General features: G+C 41.8%; 1 protein-coding gene across 11 annotated transcripts in view; it reads right to left on the minus strand.

Annotated features, from left to right (window-relative positions):
- The window catches only part of KCNIP1 (potassium voltage-gated channel interacting protein 1), a 288,192-nt gene that overhangs the window by 14,750 nt on the left and 255,190 nt on the right, over nt 1–18,252 (minus strand). For all 11 annotated transcript variants that reach the window (XM_032124776.1, XM_032124770.1, XM_032124771.1 and 8 more), the window contains one exon: nt 4,689–4,813. In XM_032124776.1, coding sequence (XP_031980667.1) covers nt 4,689–4,790 — 102 coding nt within the window. In that variant the 5' untranslated portion in view covers nt 4,791–4,813. The remainder of the gene's footprint in view (nt 1–4,688; nt 4,814–18,252) is intronic.

Below are 18,252 nucleotides of genomic sequence, written 5' to 3' on the forward strand. Positions count from 1 at the left end.
TACAAGATCACACAGGGCCCTTGCAGAGTATTACACCAAACTGTCATTCTTTTTAAAACCAAGTCTAGCACAACCTGCCCAAACTTTCCAGCACAGTGCTACTGGCCAGACACACAGAGATCTATTTCCTTCTCTCCTCTTGATAACACAACAATGTGCTGAAACACACGTGCTGAAAGACGGTTTGTAGATGAGGGACTGATCATTTTTTTCTCTATGCTTCCCACACTTGCAGAGTCCCTGGGCTCCTTTCCCTATTATTACCAGAGATGGGCATGTGGCTGCTGCTGCCTGTGCTCTCTCACAGGGGTAAGGGCTATCCTGGCAGTTTTAGCCATTGGGCCCGCTTAATTTTCTGAATTTCTACATGATCCTTATTGCTTCTGATGCTCCATCTGGAAGCCAAAAGAAAGTTTGCATCACAGCCCTAGGAGTGCTGGGGAGAGGCAGCGCTGACATCGATCAGCCCATTTAGCTCTCCATAACTGGATTGTTTTCAGACACATATGCTACTACCAATTCATTTGCAGTTAATTGATCACAATTTTTGTTTTATAAGAGCCAAATAATGCTCAAGAGGCCTCATTAGTGCTATAGTACCATTTAATTCTGCTGACTCGAAAGAAATCTCTCTTGTGAAACAGAGCAGGTAAGCTTAGTGTTAGTTTAAATTCCACTGAAGTTAATAAAGGTTCACTCATTCAAGAAAAAATTCTTGTCAGTAAGAAAAAGCACAGTCCTTCACTGTAGTATTCATAAGGCCTTCCTTTGATAGCAGGGTTTTAGGTTAACACCTCTCATTTCCTTAACCGATGAATTCCTTAAAAATGTCGAACAGTGAACTTTTTTTATATTGTGGTCAAGCACAGAACAAACCCCTCATTTTCTGAGGGCTGACTATCATGCTTGGCAGCATGAGCTATGCATCTGAACTTAACCTTTCATGCTGCTTTTAAATCACTAAACCACAAAGGAGCTGAATCCACACAAAAACCAAACACACCAACCCACAAAACCAAAGGAAAAATAAAACAGGAGTTGCATTTTTCTTCTGCTGGAATCAGAAATAAACTTCACTGATTGCTTTCAGGGGTGTGCAAAGCAGAGATGGAGAGACCACAGGGGAGCTGAGCCTAACCTGCCTGTCGGACCCTCCTCAGTTCACCTGGCCAGAACATCAGGACGAGTACTCAGGGGTCACATTTTGCTAAATTAGAGGTAGTAAGTTAGCTGACCACAGACAAATCCACAATTCAGATTTGCATCTCTAAACACTCAAACATCCCATGTATTTTGTTGCTCTATGTTCTCCACTTTGGAGATGTTTTGGGGATTATTAAAATATCAGAACATTTCTCCCTCGCTTGTACTGCTCACTTTAATCTCCATAATTCTGCTTTGTTACAATTACATCTCATACTACACTTTGTTACAGATTTGCTAAAATACTCACACTAAAGCAAGGTAAGGATGTCTCCAGCAGCCCCTCAGTTATTTGGGTTGTCTGTTTCCTGATTCAGTATTAAGAAATTATCCCTTGCAGCCAACAAGTATTTTCCCTAACAGCAAAAACTCCCCCAAACTGACCAAAAAAATCCCACAAACCCCCCAGTTTTTTCAAATCCACGTACTCAATTCCAAAGAATGTAAGCCATTAGAAACATGGCTGAAATGGAAGATCCTGAATTACTGAACTCAAATCTCTGTATTGTTGGTCACTTCATTAGACATCAATTTATCAGTTTTCATCATAAAAATACTTTCTTGCTCTCCCTCCCTGCACTTCCATAACTGCTCACCAAACTTTACTCCTCTGGGGGGCAGAAACTTTCTTCTAATTCCAGCCTGTGCCTATTCATGGCCATTTTGTTCCTGTGCTGATATAGCTGTTTAGCTCAAACAATTCTGGTGGTTTTGTCGACAGAAGGTATCACATTTTCTTTTGTTAAGTTGTGCCAAAGCAAGACCCACCAGAGGTTCTGCTGGGTTTGCCTGTTTCTTTGCTCTCGTAGAATCCCAACCAAAAAGATGGGACCAAACACCTCACATTAGTCTGGCTCCCGTCTGAGACAGCTCTGAAGTGCAAAAGAGACTATTCACATAATGCAGAATCCTTCGAGCAGAGGCAACTGCTAAGATAAATGTGAAATGTTGGTCCTAGAATCAAGAGATGCTGGAGGGTGGCACCCTTTCACAAATGAAAATGCAAGCTGAAGGCAAAGAGAGGGGACATTTTGCCAGGCAGCAATAACACAGGCCTGATTAGCGTGCTCGGCTTCTCTGGACATGAATTTATTAGCAGCCTCCATCAGTCTGGTGCAAAAACACCAGAACAGACCAGTGACACACCAGGTGAAGACTGAGACGATTTGGAGGGAGTGGGGGAACAGAATTCAGAGACAAAGAAAGAACAGGTTTAAAGGTACTGAGAATTAGGACCCTGGTCAGACAGGGCACTAGTCCAGAGGCCACCCCAGGCTGTGCTGAGCTGCCTTTGGTGGAACACCATCCTTGTTCCTGCACACCAAATCCTCTGCAGCCAGGACTTCAATCCTTCTGTGCCCAATACAAGTTCCTGCAGATGGCTCTGTGATTATCCAGGTGCTGCCTTGTGATTAAACAGGACCTGTGCAATCACTGAGAGCAAGCAGTAAGTACAAGCCAGAGAGGAAAATGACTGTATTCCCACAGGGATTTCAAATCTCCAGATGGCACTGTAACATCATCCCAAAGAACAGACGGTTTGGTACAATAGCAAATATGGTAACAGCTGAGCCAGTTTGCCTCCTGTGCGTAATTACTCATCCCATTGAAACCATGATTTGCAGACTACCAATGTTAAAGCTGCACTTTCATGTCAGTTTAAACCTTAGATATGAAACTCCACTGTGTGTATTTATTGTGCATATTGTGTGCAGAGCAGTTGCATAAAAACAGCCTGCTTTGTCCTAATATCCAGATATAAACCAAGACCTTGCCAGCACTGCCAATTAATACCAAGACCTTCAGTGACATCCTAGGTTTAGGTCACAAGTGGCACTTGTCTGCCACTCTTTCCCTGGGAGGTAATGCCTCTGTTGTGCAAAGTGATAGCAAAATTGGGAAGGACAAGAGGTAAATGTCCTGTGTGCTGAGAGTGATCCAAGTCTGCCTCACTGGTTTGCATCTGCAAATCCTCCCAGCACAGAGCAGAGCTCTCCCACACAGGATTCCCACCTGACAGCGATACAGAAGGCTCTGTAGAGATCTTAGCAAAACTAGGTTTAATCCCCTGCTGTAGGCAGTCATGTCATATCTGGGTGTTAACCTGCCAAGCTCTGTCTCAAAACCATATGATTTCCTGCTGGCTGCTGAAAGCATGAGGAGATATCAGTGTTCAGTTAGAAAACTTCACATGTGAAATGACCTCTTACGTGCAGCAAAGGCTGCACAAATATGCCATGTGCACCAAACAAAAATACAGAAAGCTGAGCTGTGCTTTGGCCCACTTAGGTGAGCAGTGAAATAAAGGGTAAAACCACCAGACTCCTTGGAAAAGTCAAATGTACACTGGAAATGTGATTAGATCAAATTCCAAAAATCTGTCAAAAAAGAAAGGCCCTTCTCAAAGTCCAGCAGGTTCCCTCAGATCTGCCTGTGTTTAAGGTAGCTCAGCTTTCTTTTGACAAGTTTTTACCCAATAGACTTGACTTTCTGAGAAATGTCAGCATTTTGCTGTGATGGTCGTTGAATGCTGGAGCTGTCCTGCAAGACAACTTAAAAACCACTCTATGTTTATTGAGCCAGCTCAATTCTGACCTGTTAATCATCATTAAAACATCAGCTGGCACAAACCACCTGGGTGACTAAATCCTGACCCTCAGGCAAACATGTAATGAGTACTGAATCTTCAAGGTCCATAAAGCATCTGCTCCATGTAGCCTCAACATTCCCCATACATTTCTCCTTATTGTGAGGAGCCCCTGAGTGGCAGCAGAAGCAGGCTGAGGCTCAGGAGCTGCAGCCTCCCTGCTCCCAAGGAGCCTGGCTGGAATGGTGGCTCACAAGGATGGGCACGGAGCTGTTCTGCACACCCAGTCATGCCAGCTGGCATTGGTGCCTGCTTTCCCAGAAATCTGCAGCCTCTCTCTTGTCTCCTCAGTCTTAATACACATTTAACTTTTGATTTCTCTTTGGCTCCTGCCACTCCAGTCTTATTCCCTACTTACTATGCAGGACCTTAAAGTCCTAAAGTGCTCTGCTGAGATCCTACTACAAGAGCAAGATTTCTGCAGCTAGAGAAGGGATAAAATCTCTATCCTGGGCAGCTAATCATTAGTGAACCGTACCACTTATATTTGAACAAGAGGAGATGACAACAAGGTTAAAGTAAGTAGCCATAAAAACACTTTCAGGTTATCTTCAAGTGCTGGCACAGCTGAGGAAATTGAAGTGTCCTTGCTGACATTTGGGGAACAAGTTTAATGAGACCATTATGTGCTGAATATTCATCCAAACCCAGTTTTAGGCAGATTGCAGCGTCATAAATATTAGATGGAGAGGCAGATTGTGCTCATTTTGCTGTGGTAAGGGAGACCTAATACAAAACTACTAATGTTTAGCAGGGGAATAATACAAAATCGAGCTGAGTAGTTGAAGCTGGTGGGGACATACATATTAGACCCTGTTCACTGCAATACTGTTCTTACATTTTTAAATCCTCTGTAAAGAACTTGAAGTTCTCTTTTAGTGAAATTGGTTTGTGCTTCAAGCTGTTCCAGTCCCTCGGGTCTATGGCACACTGTAGTCATTTCTAATTCATCTTCAATTTTATCTGAAAGAGAAGACAGGAAAATATTTATTTTGGTCGTTACCTTTGCTCTTTTAACATGATAGATAAGACAGACTGGATTTCAAGAGCAACAGATTAAAAAGAAACCACCAACAGAACTGATCTGTATAACTGTTTTCAACCTCTTGAAAGCAAAATAAAAGCCGTAGGAGTAAAGCAACAACTCACATTTCTTACTGGGCTGCCAATTAGCTGCCCATTCATGAAGCCAAAATGGTGGTGAGAGCAGAAGGGCAGCAGCAGACACATTGCTCCAAAAGGCAACCACAGACATTTCATACTTAAATATCGAAACAGCGTGGAGGAATAGCACTTTCAAAGAACTGGCTTTAAAGAAAGCTGTGCAAATATATCTGAGAGAGCAGACATGCTCAGGCATATTAGACAACGACATTATACTGAGGGTAAACAGTGAGGGAAACTCTTCTGTGTGCTAACCAAAAAGCTTGCTCTAGAGACAGTGAAGGTCACTTTAGTCCTAGGAGAAATTCAAATTTTGTCCACACTTGCAGAATCTGGAATGAATTCAGCCTGAATTTACATGGACTTTTTGGGGTAAGAGATAGAAAATGAAAACACTTATATGCATCTTACTCAAGAGAGTGTTCTTCTGCAAGGAAGAAAAATACTTGAGATCTGTCATACCCTGTATTACCATAACCTCACCTCATTTTTGAAGCATGTTTTCCCCTGTCAAGCCCATCCTCCAGGAGCACATGCAATGCCCAAATATACAGATACTTAATGTCTGTCAGTTTGAGATTCTCTAAACTTCAAGGACCAGATCCAGCCTTCAGCTGACATGAAAATCCAATCCACATCCAAAAGTTATTTGGCATAAAAGCAAACACTGCCTTTATTGTCAAAACTGCACAATTCATGCCTTGTAAAAACATTTTAGGTTATTTGGCTCAAGCATAATATAGTAACTTCTGCTGTAAGACAACAACTTAAATAGAAATTTGCAAGGAAATAGTCACTCTGAGTGGAGGAAAGGCATGAATTCAGAGCAGACTGGCTTAGTGAAAGAACAGACCAGCCCAAAGGTGTATTTTCATAAGTTAACTAATTCTTCAGAGATATATATACACACACACACATACACAGACATACATATACATATATTAAATTGAATGTTATTAACGGAGGGCACATGTCAGTAAGTGCTAATGGTTAATTAACATTGGTTCATTTTGCCAGTACTAAGAAATTGGTTCAAAATGTTGGTGAATTCAGCCATCCTCCTAATCCGCCACATCTGCATCATCACAGTCAGCATTTGGAGGCCTTGAACAGATAAAATGCATTCCTAAATACTGTTCTGAAGGTCCCTTGCACAGCAGGGGAATAAAGGTGAGAGGCTGTAACAGCATGGGACAGGAGCAGAGTATCAGCTGGTGCAGAAAAAGGGACTGAAGGCTGGCAAGTGGCCAAAAGAAGCCTGAAGGACTCACCTTCCCCACACAAAGGGAAAATGAAGAGTCTAAAAATTACAGCTCCTGTTAGAATAAAGGAGATGAAAAAGGATGTCTGCTACAGTAAAAAGAAAAAGTAATGTGAAATAAGGGGGGAAAGCCATTTTCTTTGCAAGAGAATTAATGCCTCAAAATGAAGGAATGCAGAAGCTGTAAAGAGAGAAAAATGTGGGAACTTCTTTAAAATGAGGGAAGAGAAATGACTGGTTGAAAAAAAGAGAGAAAATCCATTTAAAAGGGAGCCAGGTTAGGGAAACCCATCACTAGTCTATACATTGTACAGGAAATAGCTTTCTAGTTACCTTTAGTTAACCATAAATCACCTGAACTTTTTCCTTAACAAATGCACATAACCTGGCTCCCCTCCCACACATCCCCGCTGCGCCCGATGCCACCAGCAGTTTACACAGGACCTTGGCAGGCATTTGTTTTTCTGCCGCACAAGCAGGACTTGGAGGCTTTCTCTGCTCTTTGACCAGCTGAACATGCTCAGCTTTTCACCCACATTTCCTGTTGCTTGAGCCACCCTAAAGTTCTTTACAATTTCAGTCAATGTAAACTGTAAGTGTAACGCAGTGGCCAACTACTCTTTATATTCTATAACGTGATTTAACAGAGAGTGGGATAAAAAAGAATTATCTATGCAGCCTACAGGGTGAGGCTGAGGGGGGAAGCCAGCCTGTTGAAACACTCTCACACTTGCTTTTACTTATGCCCCTACAACGTGGAGGTTCAGATGGTTTCCACAGAGCCAGGAAAGATTCAGCTGAGAAAAGTCTTACTCTTTACAAAGGCATTTTGATATGACTAATTTTTTGTGGGTATTGTATTTGCCATATACTTTTCCACCTCCTTCTTAAGCAGACAGTTTTTAAAAACACTTACTGGAATTTGTGTTAGTATTCTAAAAAACAAGTAGTTAAAGAAAAAGGTCTCGCTTGTGCAAAACTTGCCATAGAGCTCCACAATAGCTTTAAACAAAATCTACAGAATTACAGCTCAAAACTCAGAGTTGTCTAGATGCCCTTTACACAAGCAGACCCAAAATTAGGGTCTTGGAATTATTTTTTTCCAAAATATTCTTGAATAAAATATTACTTGGTGAATGTTGTACTTTAATAACGATTCTTGTCTTTTGACAGTACTGATCTCATTCAGTGAGTCATTACTTCGAAAGAGTGGCACTCATCTCCTTTAGCTTATTCTGCAAGAATAGACTTTCCCAACAGTCAGCTCATGAGCTTAGGTTCCACAGGGCAGATATTTCTATGTTAAGAATAAGCCAGATTATCCTTGTATGTTTGATTCTATCTACCATGCTGAGAAATGTTTCTCCTTTTTCTACACCAAACTTCAGAAAGAAAATGATGAGAAATGTATCCCTTGCAAAGGGACACTCTATTTTTTCCTTTGTTCCCTAATCCAGAATCTATGTTAAAATCTGTCTCTGAAGAGGATCTGATGGTTCCCTGTGGGTTAATATTTTCATCTGCTCCCTCTTCCTCTCCTAAGGGAAGTATTTTAAAACTAAGCAAAAGAATTCATGAAGCTTTAGATCTGGCCAAGGGGACACTCAAATTGTTGCCAGACCAATCATTTTCCAGTGAACACACTTAAAAATGGCAGAAGCTGCTCCTTCAGGAACAGGCTCCAGTGCAGCAGAGCAGTCCTGAGCATTTTTTGGAACATCACCACAGAAAATAGGCCATTTTGTCTATCACTTGCCAATGAAGAGCTATTTTCCATGTATCGTGATAAAACTTCTTTTAGGAGTAATCAGCTTCACATTAATAGGCCTCACAGATCAAACACCCCTCCGTCACGTTCACCACATTTAACACACAGTTGTCATCCCATATTCAAAGGTTTTCTTTCAGCAACATCCCTGTTCATCCTTCTTCCCTTCCTGGCCAAGGCTGCAGAGGGCATAGCGCAGAGCAGGAGGGACCTGAAGCCAGACCTGAGGACACAAACTGCTCTTCTGTGCAAACTGATTGCTTCCAACTCATTAGTCCTCACCCTCCACAAAGATTTTATTTTTTCGCGATTTGTTTCTTTTCAGTGCTTGCTCTCAAGTTAGCTCTTTTCAACCTTTTTCTTCTATTCCCTGATAACCTATAAATTAACCACAGAAACCGCAGTGGCAAAACAGGAGATTGGCACTTCCTCCTCTGCCCTCACTTTTTATCATGGGTATTGTATTTCCTTTTATTTACATTTTCATTATCATTCTGGCTCAGTCCCTCCAGCTCTTCAGAGCTGTCACTGTATGAAATATGAGCTCTTGCGTTTATAACCACTAGAGTTTTATTAAACTGAAGCTCACTGTAGTGTGGTGAGTGCAAGCAAAAGTGTATATACATAAACACATGCAAATTTAAACTTTTGATAGGAATGATGTTAAGATATTTTATCTAATACCATATTCTTCCTCAGTTTTGCTTTGTTTACAGTTTGCTGCACATCCAAAGATATTTGAGCGAGGGAAACAACCTTGCTGTTAGTTTAAAGTTAATTTGCTTCTCCTTCAATTCACAAATGCATGAACAGACCTTGGGACTGACTGCACCCACTGCAAGGGGTGAGTGTGGTCACCCCCCCAGCTGGTGCTTACAGCATCCTTATCCGTTCTGAGCTGCAAGGACATCCCTGCCCTGCTGATTGAGACACGCGACCCAGGGGCTGGGTACCATCCAGCTGCTTAGTGAAAGCTTGAGCCTTAGCAAATAGGTCCCAATTTATTACTCTGGATCTCAAAGCATGATTTTTTTTTTTTTTTTTTTTTTTTTTTTTTTTTTTTGGGTTCTCTGTACTCACTAATTAGGTAGAAGCAGTAACTAATGCAGAAGGTTTCTTCTGCTTACAGGTACTGATAAATGATAATTTATTCTTTTTCTGGTTTTAGTTCCAACACTTGTTGAAATCATCCCGGGATGAATCCCTTCCATGCCAGCTGGCTGCAGTGAGTTGTGCCCTAGGCTGAAGATTGTTTAGCCAGTACAGAACATTCTCTTAGCTGTTTTCCTTACAATGTGTTTAAAAATGGAAGAATGGGATGTAGCATTTCCTGAGTGAGAATTCATTTCTTCCCATACTTTTGTGGCTGCTTTAATAGTGGGGAATGAGGTCTGGGTCTGGTAGAATCACCTGTGGTAATCTTACTCCAATGTAGGCCCAGCTTAAAATAATCACTTAGGTTTGTATTTTTGTGCAAAATAGCATCTGTATTTGCTTAGCCCATAGGATATGCACATTTCCTCATATAATGAAAACCAAATAGTGACTTCACGTTACAAAAAAACTAATCTTGACATACTTGCATGTACATGCATATTTTAGACTGTTGCTAATGAAAGAGACTGTATTTCACTGTTCCTTACTCAAGAGCAGAGAATGAATTTTCCTTAAGGCAAATCGATGTTTTAACAGGATACACTTTAGAAATTACTTAACGAGGCTTGCTTTATTCATCCTTTCATATTTGTTCCAATTTTACTTTCTGTTATCTTTACCATTTGGGAAGTTCCATACTCAGAGTGCCTGCAAATGACCCTGCAGCATTTCACACAACGGTTTGGATTGGAAGGGACGTTAAAGATCATCCAGTTCCAACCTCCTGCCACGGGCAGGGACACCTTCCACCAATCCAAAGCGTATTTGTGTCCTATAGATTGTGTGTTATTACCCAGCCGCTGCCTCGGCTCTGAGTTTGAGCAGCCACATTCCTGAGCCTGCCCATCCTTCCTGGCGCTGGCAGCTGCCTCTGCACCCACAAACCTTGCAACGGGCTGGGTTTGCTGGGGCAAAGTCGCTTGGGAAATAAGCATCAAACAGCACCAAACACCTTTCTCAGGTGCAATCCTGCAGCAATTGCAACCCATGTGCTTGCCAAACAAGCAGTAGTGAGGCCTCATACAGTGCTCAGGCTGGCCAAGGACAACCCAGAACCTAAAACACAGTTTAAAGGGTGCAAACGATGATTTAATAAAAATGTAAATGACCCTGTCCCCTGCATCCAGAGGTTGCAAGGTGAAACCACAGAACACCACTCTCCATGGCTCACGGGAGAACTTTGAAAAGAAGTTGCTTATAATAAATTCACTTCTTGTTAAGGAAAAAAGTCAAGACGTAAAGTGAAGCTAATGTGCCCAGTGTTAATTGTAAAACTGACAGGCGCTAGCTGAAATGGGTAATTTTACAAATACAGCTGAAGGGGATTAAATTACATGCAAGAATTATTAGACTGCATCTTGCTTTTATTAAAAAAAAAAAAAAGCTATACTTTAGGAGCAAGGACCTTAAGAAAAAATTAACTCTAGTTTACCCACGGTATATTTGAAATTAATCTCCAGACAGAATGTGCTCTTGGGCAGGTCTTGCAGGAAATAGGTCTTGCCTGTGGGAAATCAATTGCAAATATTTGGAAATTTCATGAAGAGAAATAACTCAAGGCCTGAGTCCATAAGTGCTCATTAGGGCAGGAAGTTGTGGGGCAGGAGCTGGGTGAGAGCTGCGGGAGACGCAGCCTGGGATGTCCCTGGAGCTCTGAGCTTCCCGATCCCGGGCTGAGCTATCCGGCAGCACATTCCTGCAGCACATTCCTGCGCTGTGCCATGTGCTCCCCCCAGGGCACTGTCCCCGCCTTTAAGCGACCCCGTCCGGCAAATCCCGCACACTCCTGGAGCCGGGCAGGGACAGAAGCAGCAGCTCAGACTCAGCTGTGATCCCAAAAAAGGGGCAAGGAAAATCTGCTCATGGCAAACAGCAGTTAAAAAATGGTACAGAGGTACCTACTGATGTATCAAATATTAAACACAATTAAAGCTGAACACCCTTTATTATTATTATTATTATTATTATTATTAAAAATAATTCTTAATAATACTGCCTGGATGGAGAGATCAGTTTCCAAACCAAAGGGACTCTCTCCAGGCAATAAACCAAAAAGAGAGTGGTGTCTCCTTATCTCCTCCCTTTTCTCTGATACGATTTTTTGACTCCTTCAGGTGTATTTTGAGCTGGATTTTATGGTCCGTGTGGGTCCCTTCCAACTCAGAATATTCTGTGATTTTCACCACTAAACCAGCAACATCAAATTCATTACACAAACAGCCAAGCTTAGCAGGGTTGTTCTGCCTTTGTGAACCTGCAACACCACCACTCGCCGAGAGAAGATACATGAAAATCCAACAGTGTATAAAATTCCAAGATAAAAATAGCGAATAATAACAAATATAATTACTAAAAAAAAATAGATTTTTTGTATTTCTTGTCTAATCCTTACAATGATCTATGCAAAATGTGTAAATACTGTCCTCTGCCTCTATACTCCTTTAATTAGCTTCACAGTTGTACCCAGGGATGCAAAACCAACATTATTCTCCAAAAAAGGAGGCACAGGAATTTTGAGGTACCTCCCACATGTCTTTCTGGAACACGGCTAAGAGCAGGTACAATGGTTTGAACATGAAATATGCAATGTCAAATTTGAATTCAGATGTTTCTGCAGACACTGAATGAAGTTCACCTGTCATTAGAACTGTTTTTGCTGTGGCCGTTCCCAGAGGAAGAAACTGCAACGTGTCCTTCCAGTGCACTGGCCTTACCCAGGACAGCACTTCCTTTTCAATCTTCCTTGCACATTCCCACACGTCCTGTAGCAGCATTTATAAGGCTTTATAACAACTTGTGAAAACAGGTGGAAAATCCCTGAGAGCTTGCTCAGTGCTCTGTTGCTTTTCCATTGGGATGCTGCAGAAAATGTACTTTTGGGACAAGTGCTTTCCTCCAAGCAGCTGTTCAAAGCTGACTTTTTTAAAAAAAAGAAAAAACATTAAAAAAAGCCTTACTAGAAAGATTAGAACATCACTTCCCTCTGATGATTTTCAAAAAATTCATACTCATACCATCTCAAAACTTCAGCTGAACTGGGAAGCACTTGACTCAGCCCTTCATGTGATAAAACCCTGCACACAGGAGAACTTGGAGGTCGAGTCAAAAGCTGGGGCTTCCTTCCTGGGAGGGGGACTGGGCTGCTGCAGCTGACCCAGAACTGGGGCATTTTCTTTCTATTTCCTTCAATTTCTATGGGAATAAACTCAGCTGGGGGAAAGCTGTTTCCTAGGTTAAGAAACCTTTTACTACGAAGAAATTACAACTGATAAAGTCAAACTGGTTGAAATTTTACCTCTCTGATACATGCAAAACCATTGGGCAGGGTCTAGGAAAAAGGAGGAAAAAAATTTAACAAAAAGGAAGTGACAACCACTCACAGCTAATTTTAAGGTGCCATTGGATGTGTTCTGCAAGTGCCACAGAGTATCCTTTCCCAGTGATCGTAGGATTGTTTCCAAGTGTATTTTCCATTCTTTTCCCCTGAACTGCCTCTTTCCCTTACCCCAAGAGGCAGGAAGGGAAGTCAGAGCTTGCTGTCCCCTGCATGACCATGAAGCTCAGGGCAGCGTGTGAAGGGAAGCATGCACCCAACCATGCACCCATGCCTGCAGCGAGACAGCAATGCAGCAGTCATCCTGCAGCAGCCTGGGGAAGGGGTGAGGAGAACTTTGCATGCAAAATCTATTGAGGGCAGCAAGAGGGGCCCACAGCCTTGTGCTCCACGGTCTGGGTCTCCACAGCAGTAGGAATAAAACAGTGATTAGTAAGGGTGAAGGAGTCTCAGGTGGTCTGGAAGGCTCTAACTGGTGCTCTTTGCAGTCACGTCACTTGCAACATCGTCACATCCTCTGGGAGAAAATGTCATCAGAAAATTAGGTTAAAAGTAAAAGAAAAATAACAAGGAATAGTTATAAAGATATGTATATGTCTTCTCATGGCACCAGTTTCTTTTTACTGCAGAACTTGGCACACAGAATGATCTGCAATAACCTGCAAAAGGCACCAGAGCTTTGGTCAGAATGTGGCTCCCCAGCCTGACCTCCAGCCCGGGCAGCTCCTGCCCTCAATCCAAATCCAGCTGGCCTCTGTTCCCTTCATTTCCAAGCAGTCTGTGCCTCCAGCTGCCCAAACTTTCCAAAAGCTCTCCCACCTCACCATGGGCTCTGCAGTGTCTTGCCTGGGGCTGCTGCCCAGGGAGCCCCGTGAGCTCAGCACAGCACACCTTGGCCCTGGGAGCTCCCAATAGGCTCTGGGATCAAGTGGGCCATGGATTCAATCTTACAGACAGAGCAGTCCACACCAGGAGACTCATGGAAAGCATATAAAAACAATTAGTAAAATTAATGAACTCCACTCTATCACATACAGTATAATCACATGACTTTTTAAACTTGATCCACCAAGACAGGTTTGTAATAAACAAAGAGAATGAGCAGGTTGCTTAAAGAGGCCCTGAATCTTGGCTGAAGACAGAGTTGTTGAGACATTAGCCAAGGAATCACCTGCTTTGCTGGGTAACCTGAGGACAGGAAAAAAATAATCTCCCATTTCAAGTCTAATTAGGATAGTTCTAAATTTGCATGTTAACACTAGCTGCAAACTAATTTCCATTGATGGGAACAAAGAAATGTAAATGCAGTCGTTAGAGAAAGCATAGCAGCAGTGGCCTGATTTAGTAAGGGTGATAAGAAAAAGCAGTAGAGTATATGGAGAGGGCCCACTGGAAATACTCGGCTTGAAAAGATGAAGATGCATCAGAAATTATTTTGGATAGCAGGAAGACTACATGTGCTGCAAAAAAAAAAAAAACCCACAAAAAAAAAAAAGGCAAAAAAGTATCTAAATTTCTGCATAGGGTAACCTTGTGGCTTATCAAAACTTTAAACTGTAGATAATATTTTCTGCGTAGAAATAATATTCTCTTCTCCTCTCTGTAGAGATAGGGAAAAAAACCCTTAAAAAAAGAGAAACAGAAAAAAGCTTCTTGTAACAATGTATTTTTCTTCACTGTATGAAAGACTTACGGAGTCAGCTTTCAAGAGTTCAACATAAAATTAATTCCCTTCCAGATTATTAAAATTATGGCTATGTGTTTTTGCTTTACAGCCTATACTTTTTATTTAACACTGAATTCTTCTTTTTTGAAAAATGTCACTTTTCAATTAAAAAAAACAAACAGAAAAGGTCTTCATCATCATCTCAAATTCCTATGCCTACTTAGCATACTGAATAGCACAGAAAGAAGAAGTTACGATTCCTTATCACCACTTATAAAACCTCTTTCCAAAACACGAAGAAACTGTTACTGAGGACTTGATTATTTGTCAAACACAAACCTCACAGGTACCAAAATAAGATACAGGAAGCAGTGATGGAAAAAAGGAGAAAAGCCTGAATTTGCAGTCACATGATCCTATTTTGGCAGTGCATGCTAATAAAATGCTCACATTTCCCCTGCAACATCTGCATGGCAGTATTTTGTATTTGTGCCCATGCCCAGTCATCTGTAAGTTCAGAAACTTTCTGATCAACACTGGATTTCATTTCATTCCAGTTGTGCTGGTAGAAGACACCGCACACCCTAGAACTATTGTTTGACTTTGTTCCTATGATCTGAGAAACTGGACACGGCCAATAGTATTTATTTCAAAGCTAACCCAATTCTGGTGTAGAGTAGATTTCTGGTAAAGGTAAAAAGAAGGTACTGTTTGTCTCACTTTCAGGAAATCAGTGCACTGGAGTGCTGTGGGGTGTGATGAAACATTTTTCTGGCTGGAGGTGTGTCTGCCTAGGTCTCTTTTTTTATCAAAAGGGTTTTCAAAATCAGAAAGGATCTGTTTTAGACTCTAAAGCAGACTGTTTTTTTAATTGAAAGAAATTTAAAGGACCTAATTAGAATAGATATAAAATGGCTTTGTGCTCAAATCCCTCACTAGTAAATATACAGAAGGATGGGTTCTTAGCTCTAGGATTGCTTTCACCCAGCTCCAGTCTCTTCTCAGCTCCAGGAGCCCCAACACAACCCCTCTGCCCTCAGGGAGAAATATATTTATTACATAAACATTATAGAGCTGTTGGAAATTATAGAACTTCTAACATTTTTAAACTAACTTTAGTCAGGGCTTTTGTTCGTCTTCACCCAGGGGAAACGGAATGGAAGCTTCTTTTCAAAAAACTCTGTTCCCTGGGCAAGGTCTGATGAACTTAACATGTCAATGGACTGGGAGCTGCCAGGGGATGCACAAAAGATAAGCGATCATTAAGGAACTTCAATGCCCGAAAGTCCTTCCTGGTGTGTCAGAGACACCTTGTCTGGGAAAAGACTGTAAGAGAATGAAGAATGAGGATCTGATTAACAACGAAGATGAAGGGATCAATAACCAATAGGAAACCAAATACTGAGATTGTGTAACTTGGGACCGAAGAACATTGAACCAATTAATTGATCTGTTTTTGTCTGTATAAGTATGTGGAAAATCTAGTAAAAACTACCATTTGGTAACACACCAATTCCCAGCTGAAAAAAAAATAAAAACTGAAAAATATTTACATTCTAACTTTTTATATAGTTGAATAATTTTGCATGGTTTGTTAAATAAATGTATTTTCTGCAATGCACAGGTTTTACAGGCCATGGAACCCGGCAGCCCTTTCCATTTTACTCGGTTAACATGAAATTGTGCATTTTTTCAGCAGCAATTCTTCAATTCAGCTTCACTGTCTCTGAACAAAAGACAGCTCGGGCTGACATACAGCCCCCCCACCCTGCCCCAAGAGCGATTCTGTTTTGTTGGGGTGCTACAGGCAGTCTCCCCCAAGCATATAAGATCTTAATTTAAGAGATGGGGAGTAGGTCTAACGAGTGAACAGATGCTCATTGCCATGGCAAAACCCGGGAACATCTCCACGAGCACCTGTTCTGGCAGGTGGCCAGGCTGGGGTGTGCCCAGGGGCACAGACACCCGTGCAGAGCAGCCCACACACACTTGGAACAAGTGTTCAATGCTGCAAAAATCATCCCCGTGCTCAACCTCAGGAGCTCAGGTTTGGGCTGGAGTTCAGACAAAGGCACTGCCTGGGGCTGAGTCCAAACTACCACCAGCAGCTTGTGTGCTTTTGTGTACTGTGCTGATCTCCAGAAACTTTAGCAATTCCAACAGCAGTCCAGGCTTCGCTTCATACCATTTTTCCCCAAACTCCAGTAACGAATTTTGCAGAAGAAGAAATCCTCTACTCTGTCTCAAACACAAGTCTATATCCATGAAGGCCCTCAAAAAGCCTGTCTAAACAGTCGATCCAAGGATAAACACCCAAAATCAGACCTTTGCAAAAACCAAGTTGCACACGGTGCATTTAATAGTTATGGCTACAATTAAATTGCAGGATTGCAATAGGACGCAATACAAAACTTTTTTCCAACACGTCCCGAAAAAATGGGTCCCAAAACCCAACTCTGTTCCTTCTCAAATGCCAGCAGCAGCAAACCTCAAGCCCAGCAAAAAAAAAAAAAAAATCCTACTAGCATAATAATGGCCTCCGAGTAGAATTCAAAATCAGTCATTTCCCTTTAGGGGACTCAAAAACCCAAACATTATAAAACATCATTCCCCTGAGAGGGGACTTTTGCAGAACTTGCAGTATTTTGCCGGAAACACAAAATATTTTATGCAAATCAGTTCTTACATCCTTAGCTGGACTTGGACTGGTGAGCCCAGGTATTCGCAAAGAGGAATGTCTAACACAAACTGCAACACATGCACAGAGCCTTCTTGCCTGAGAGCACGGACAGCTCCTTTCAGCCTCCCAGACAGGAGCAGAAATAGCATCCACAGTTATTTGCTCCCGGTAATGTGTTACAGCAAGAGTCCCATTCACAGCGTTCCACTCCTTATGAATCTGTTTCCTGCCCTGCTATGGAAATGAATTACACCTCTGCAGCTCGCCAGCTGAAAAGCCTCTATAGTAAAATGGGAATAATAATGCTTATACCTCCAGATACACTTCCTCAGTGGTTCATGCAAGTTCCCTCAATTTCAGTAGCTGTCAGTTAATGCACATCCTTTGTTACCTATGGGCCTGGCTTTGGTTCTGTTCTGCCACATAACACAAAGCCCCACTCAGGTCACAGCAAAGACTCTCAAAATGTGCATTTTTTCTAGGTTGATATCTATGCAGTGCTTAAAGTACAGTATTTGTGTCTAAACCACTCTCCATACTTCAATCAGCAATCCAAGGAGTGCAGAAAAGAGTAACAGAGTGATGAAGCTGAAAGGTGACCAGCAGGAAGAATGGATAGCAAGCGTGCACTTGATTAAATAAACATTAAAAAATGACTTATCATTTACCAGCATGCTGGAAGAAACGAAGAACAGAAAATGGAAAAATATTCATGCAAATTCTACTTCCTGAAAAATTATCATCTAGCCAACTACAATGAAATGTCCCTTTCCTCCAGCAGTCTAACAGCCAGAGACGTGAGAGGCAGCAGCAGGGCAGCCCCAGCCTCCCGCAAGGGGCACAGAGCTCACACCCTGACACAGCACGCTTGCAGAGGACCCATTTCTTATTAATGGCTAACGAGGCCCAAAGAAAATCCCTACCTACTACTCACAGCATAAATCTAACAGTTTAAGCATATTATGATACTTTTACTAGACTAAAGTTTAGGTCAGGAGTTACTGCTGGGGAAAAAAAAAATAAGTTGTGGTACATGAGAGGGCACACAAAGGATATGGAGGCAGCAAACTCTTCAAAAGAGCTGGCCCAAGCCACTGGCCTTAAACTGGTTTCCCCAGGTAAGATTACGATTCCAAAGCAGCAAGGGACATGAAAAACCATGAGAATGTCAAGCCATTGGACATGCTTTTTTAGAAGAAATATCAGAAACACTTCAGAGGGCACTTAATGAAATAGTGGTAAGAGACTTCTGAATTATGAATTAGGTACGTGAACTTACTTTTTTTTTCCTTTTATGGAATAGGCAATTTATCAAAAAACCTCTGATGAGCCAAGACAATGTATTACAAATGGACTTATTCTCTCCGTGAATTA

This window comes from Corvus moneduloides, chromosome 15, assembly GCF_009650955.1.
Source record: "Corvus moneduloides isolate bCorMon1 chromosome 15, bCorMon1.pri, whole genome shotgun sequence".
Classification (NCBI taxonomy): Eukaryota; Metazoa; Chordata; class Aves; order Passeriformes; family Corvidae; genus Corvus; species Corvus moneduloides.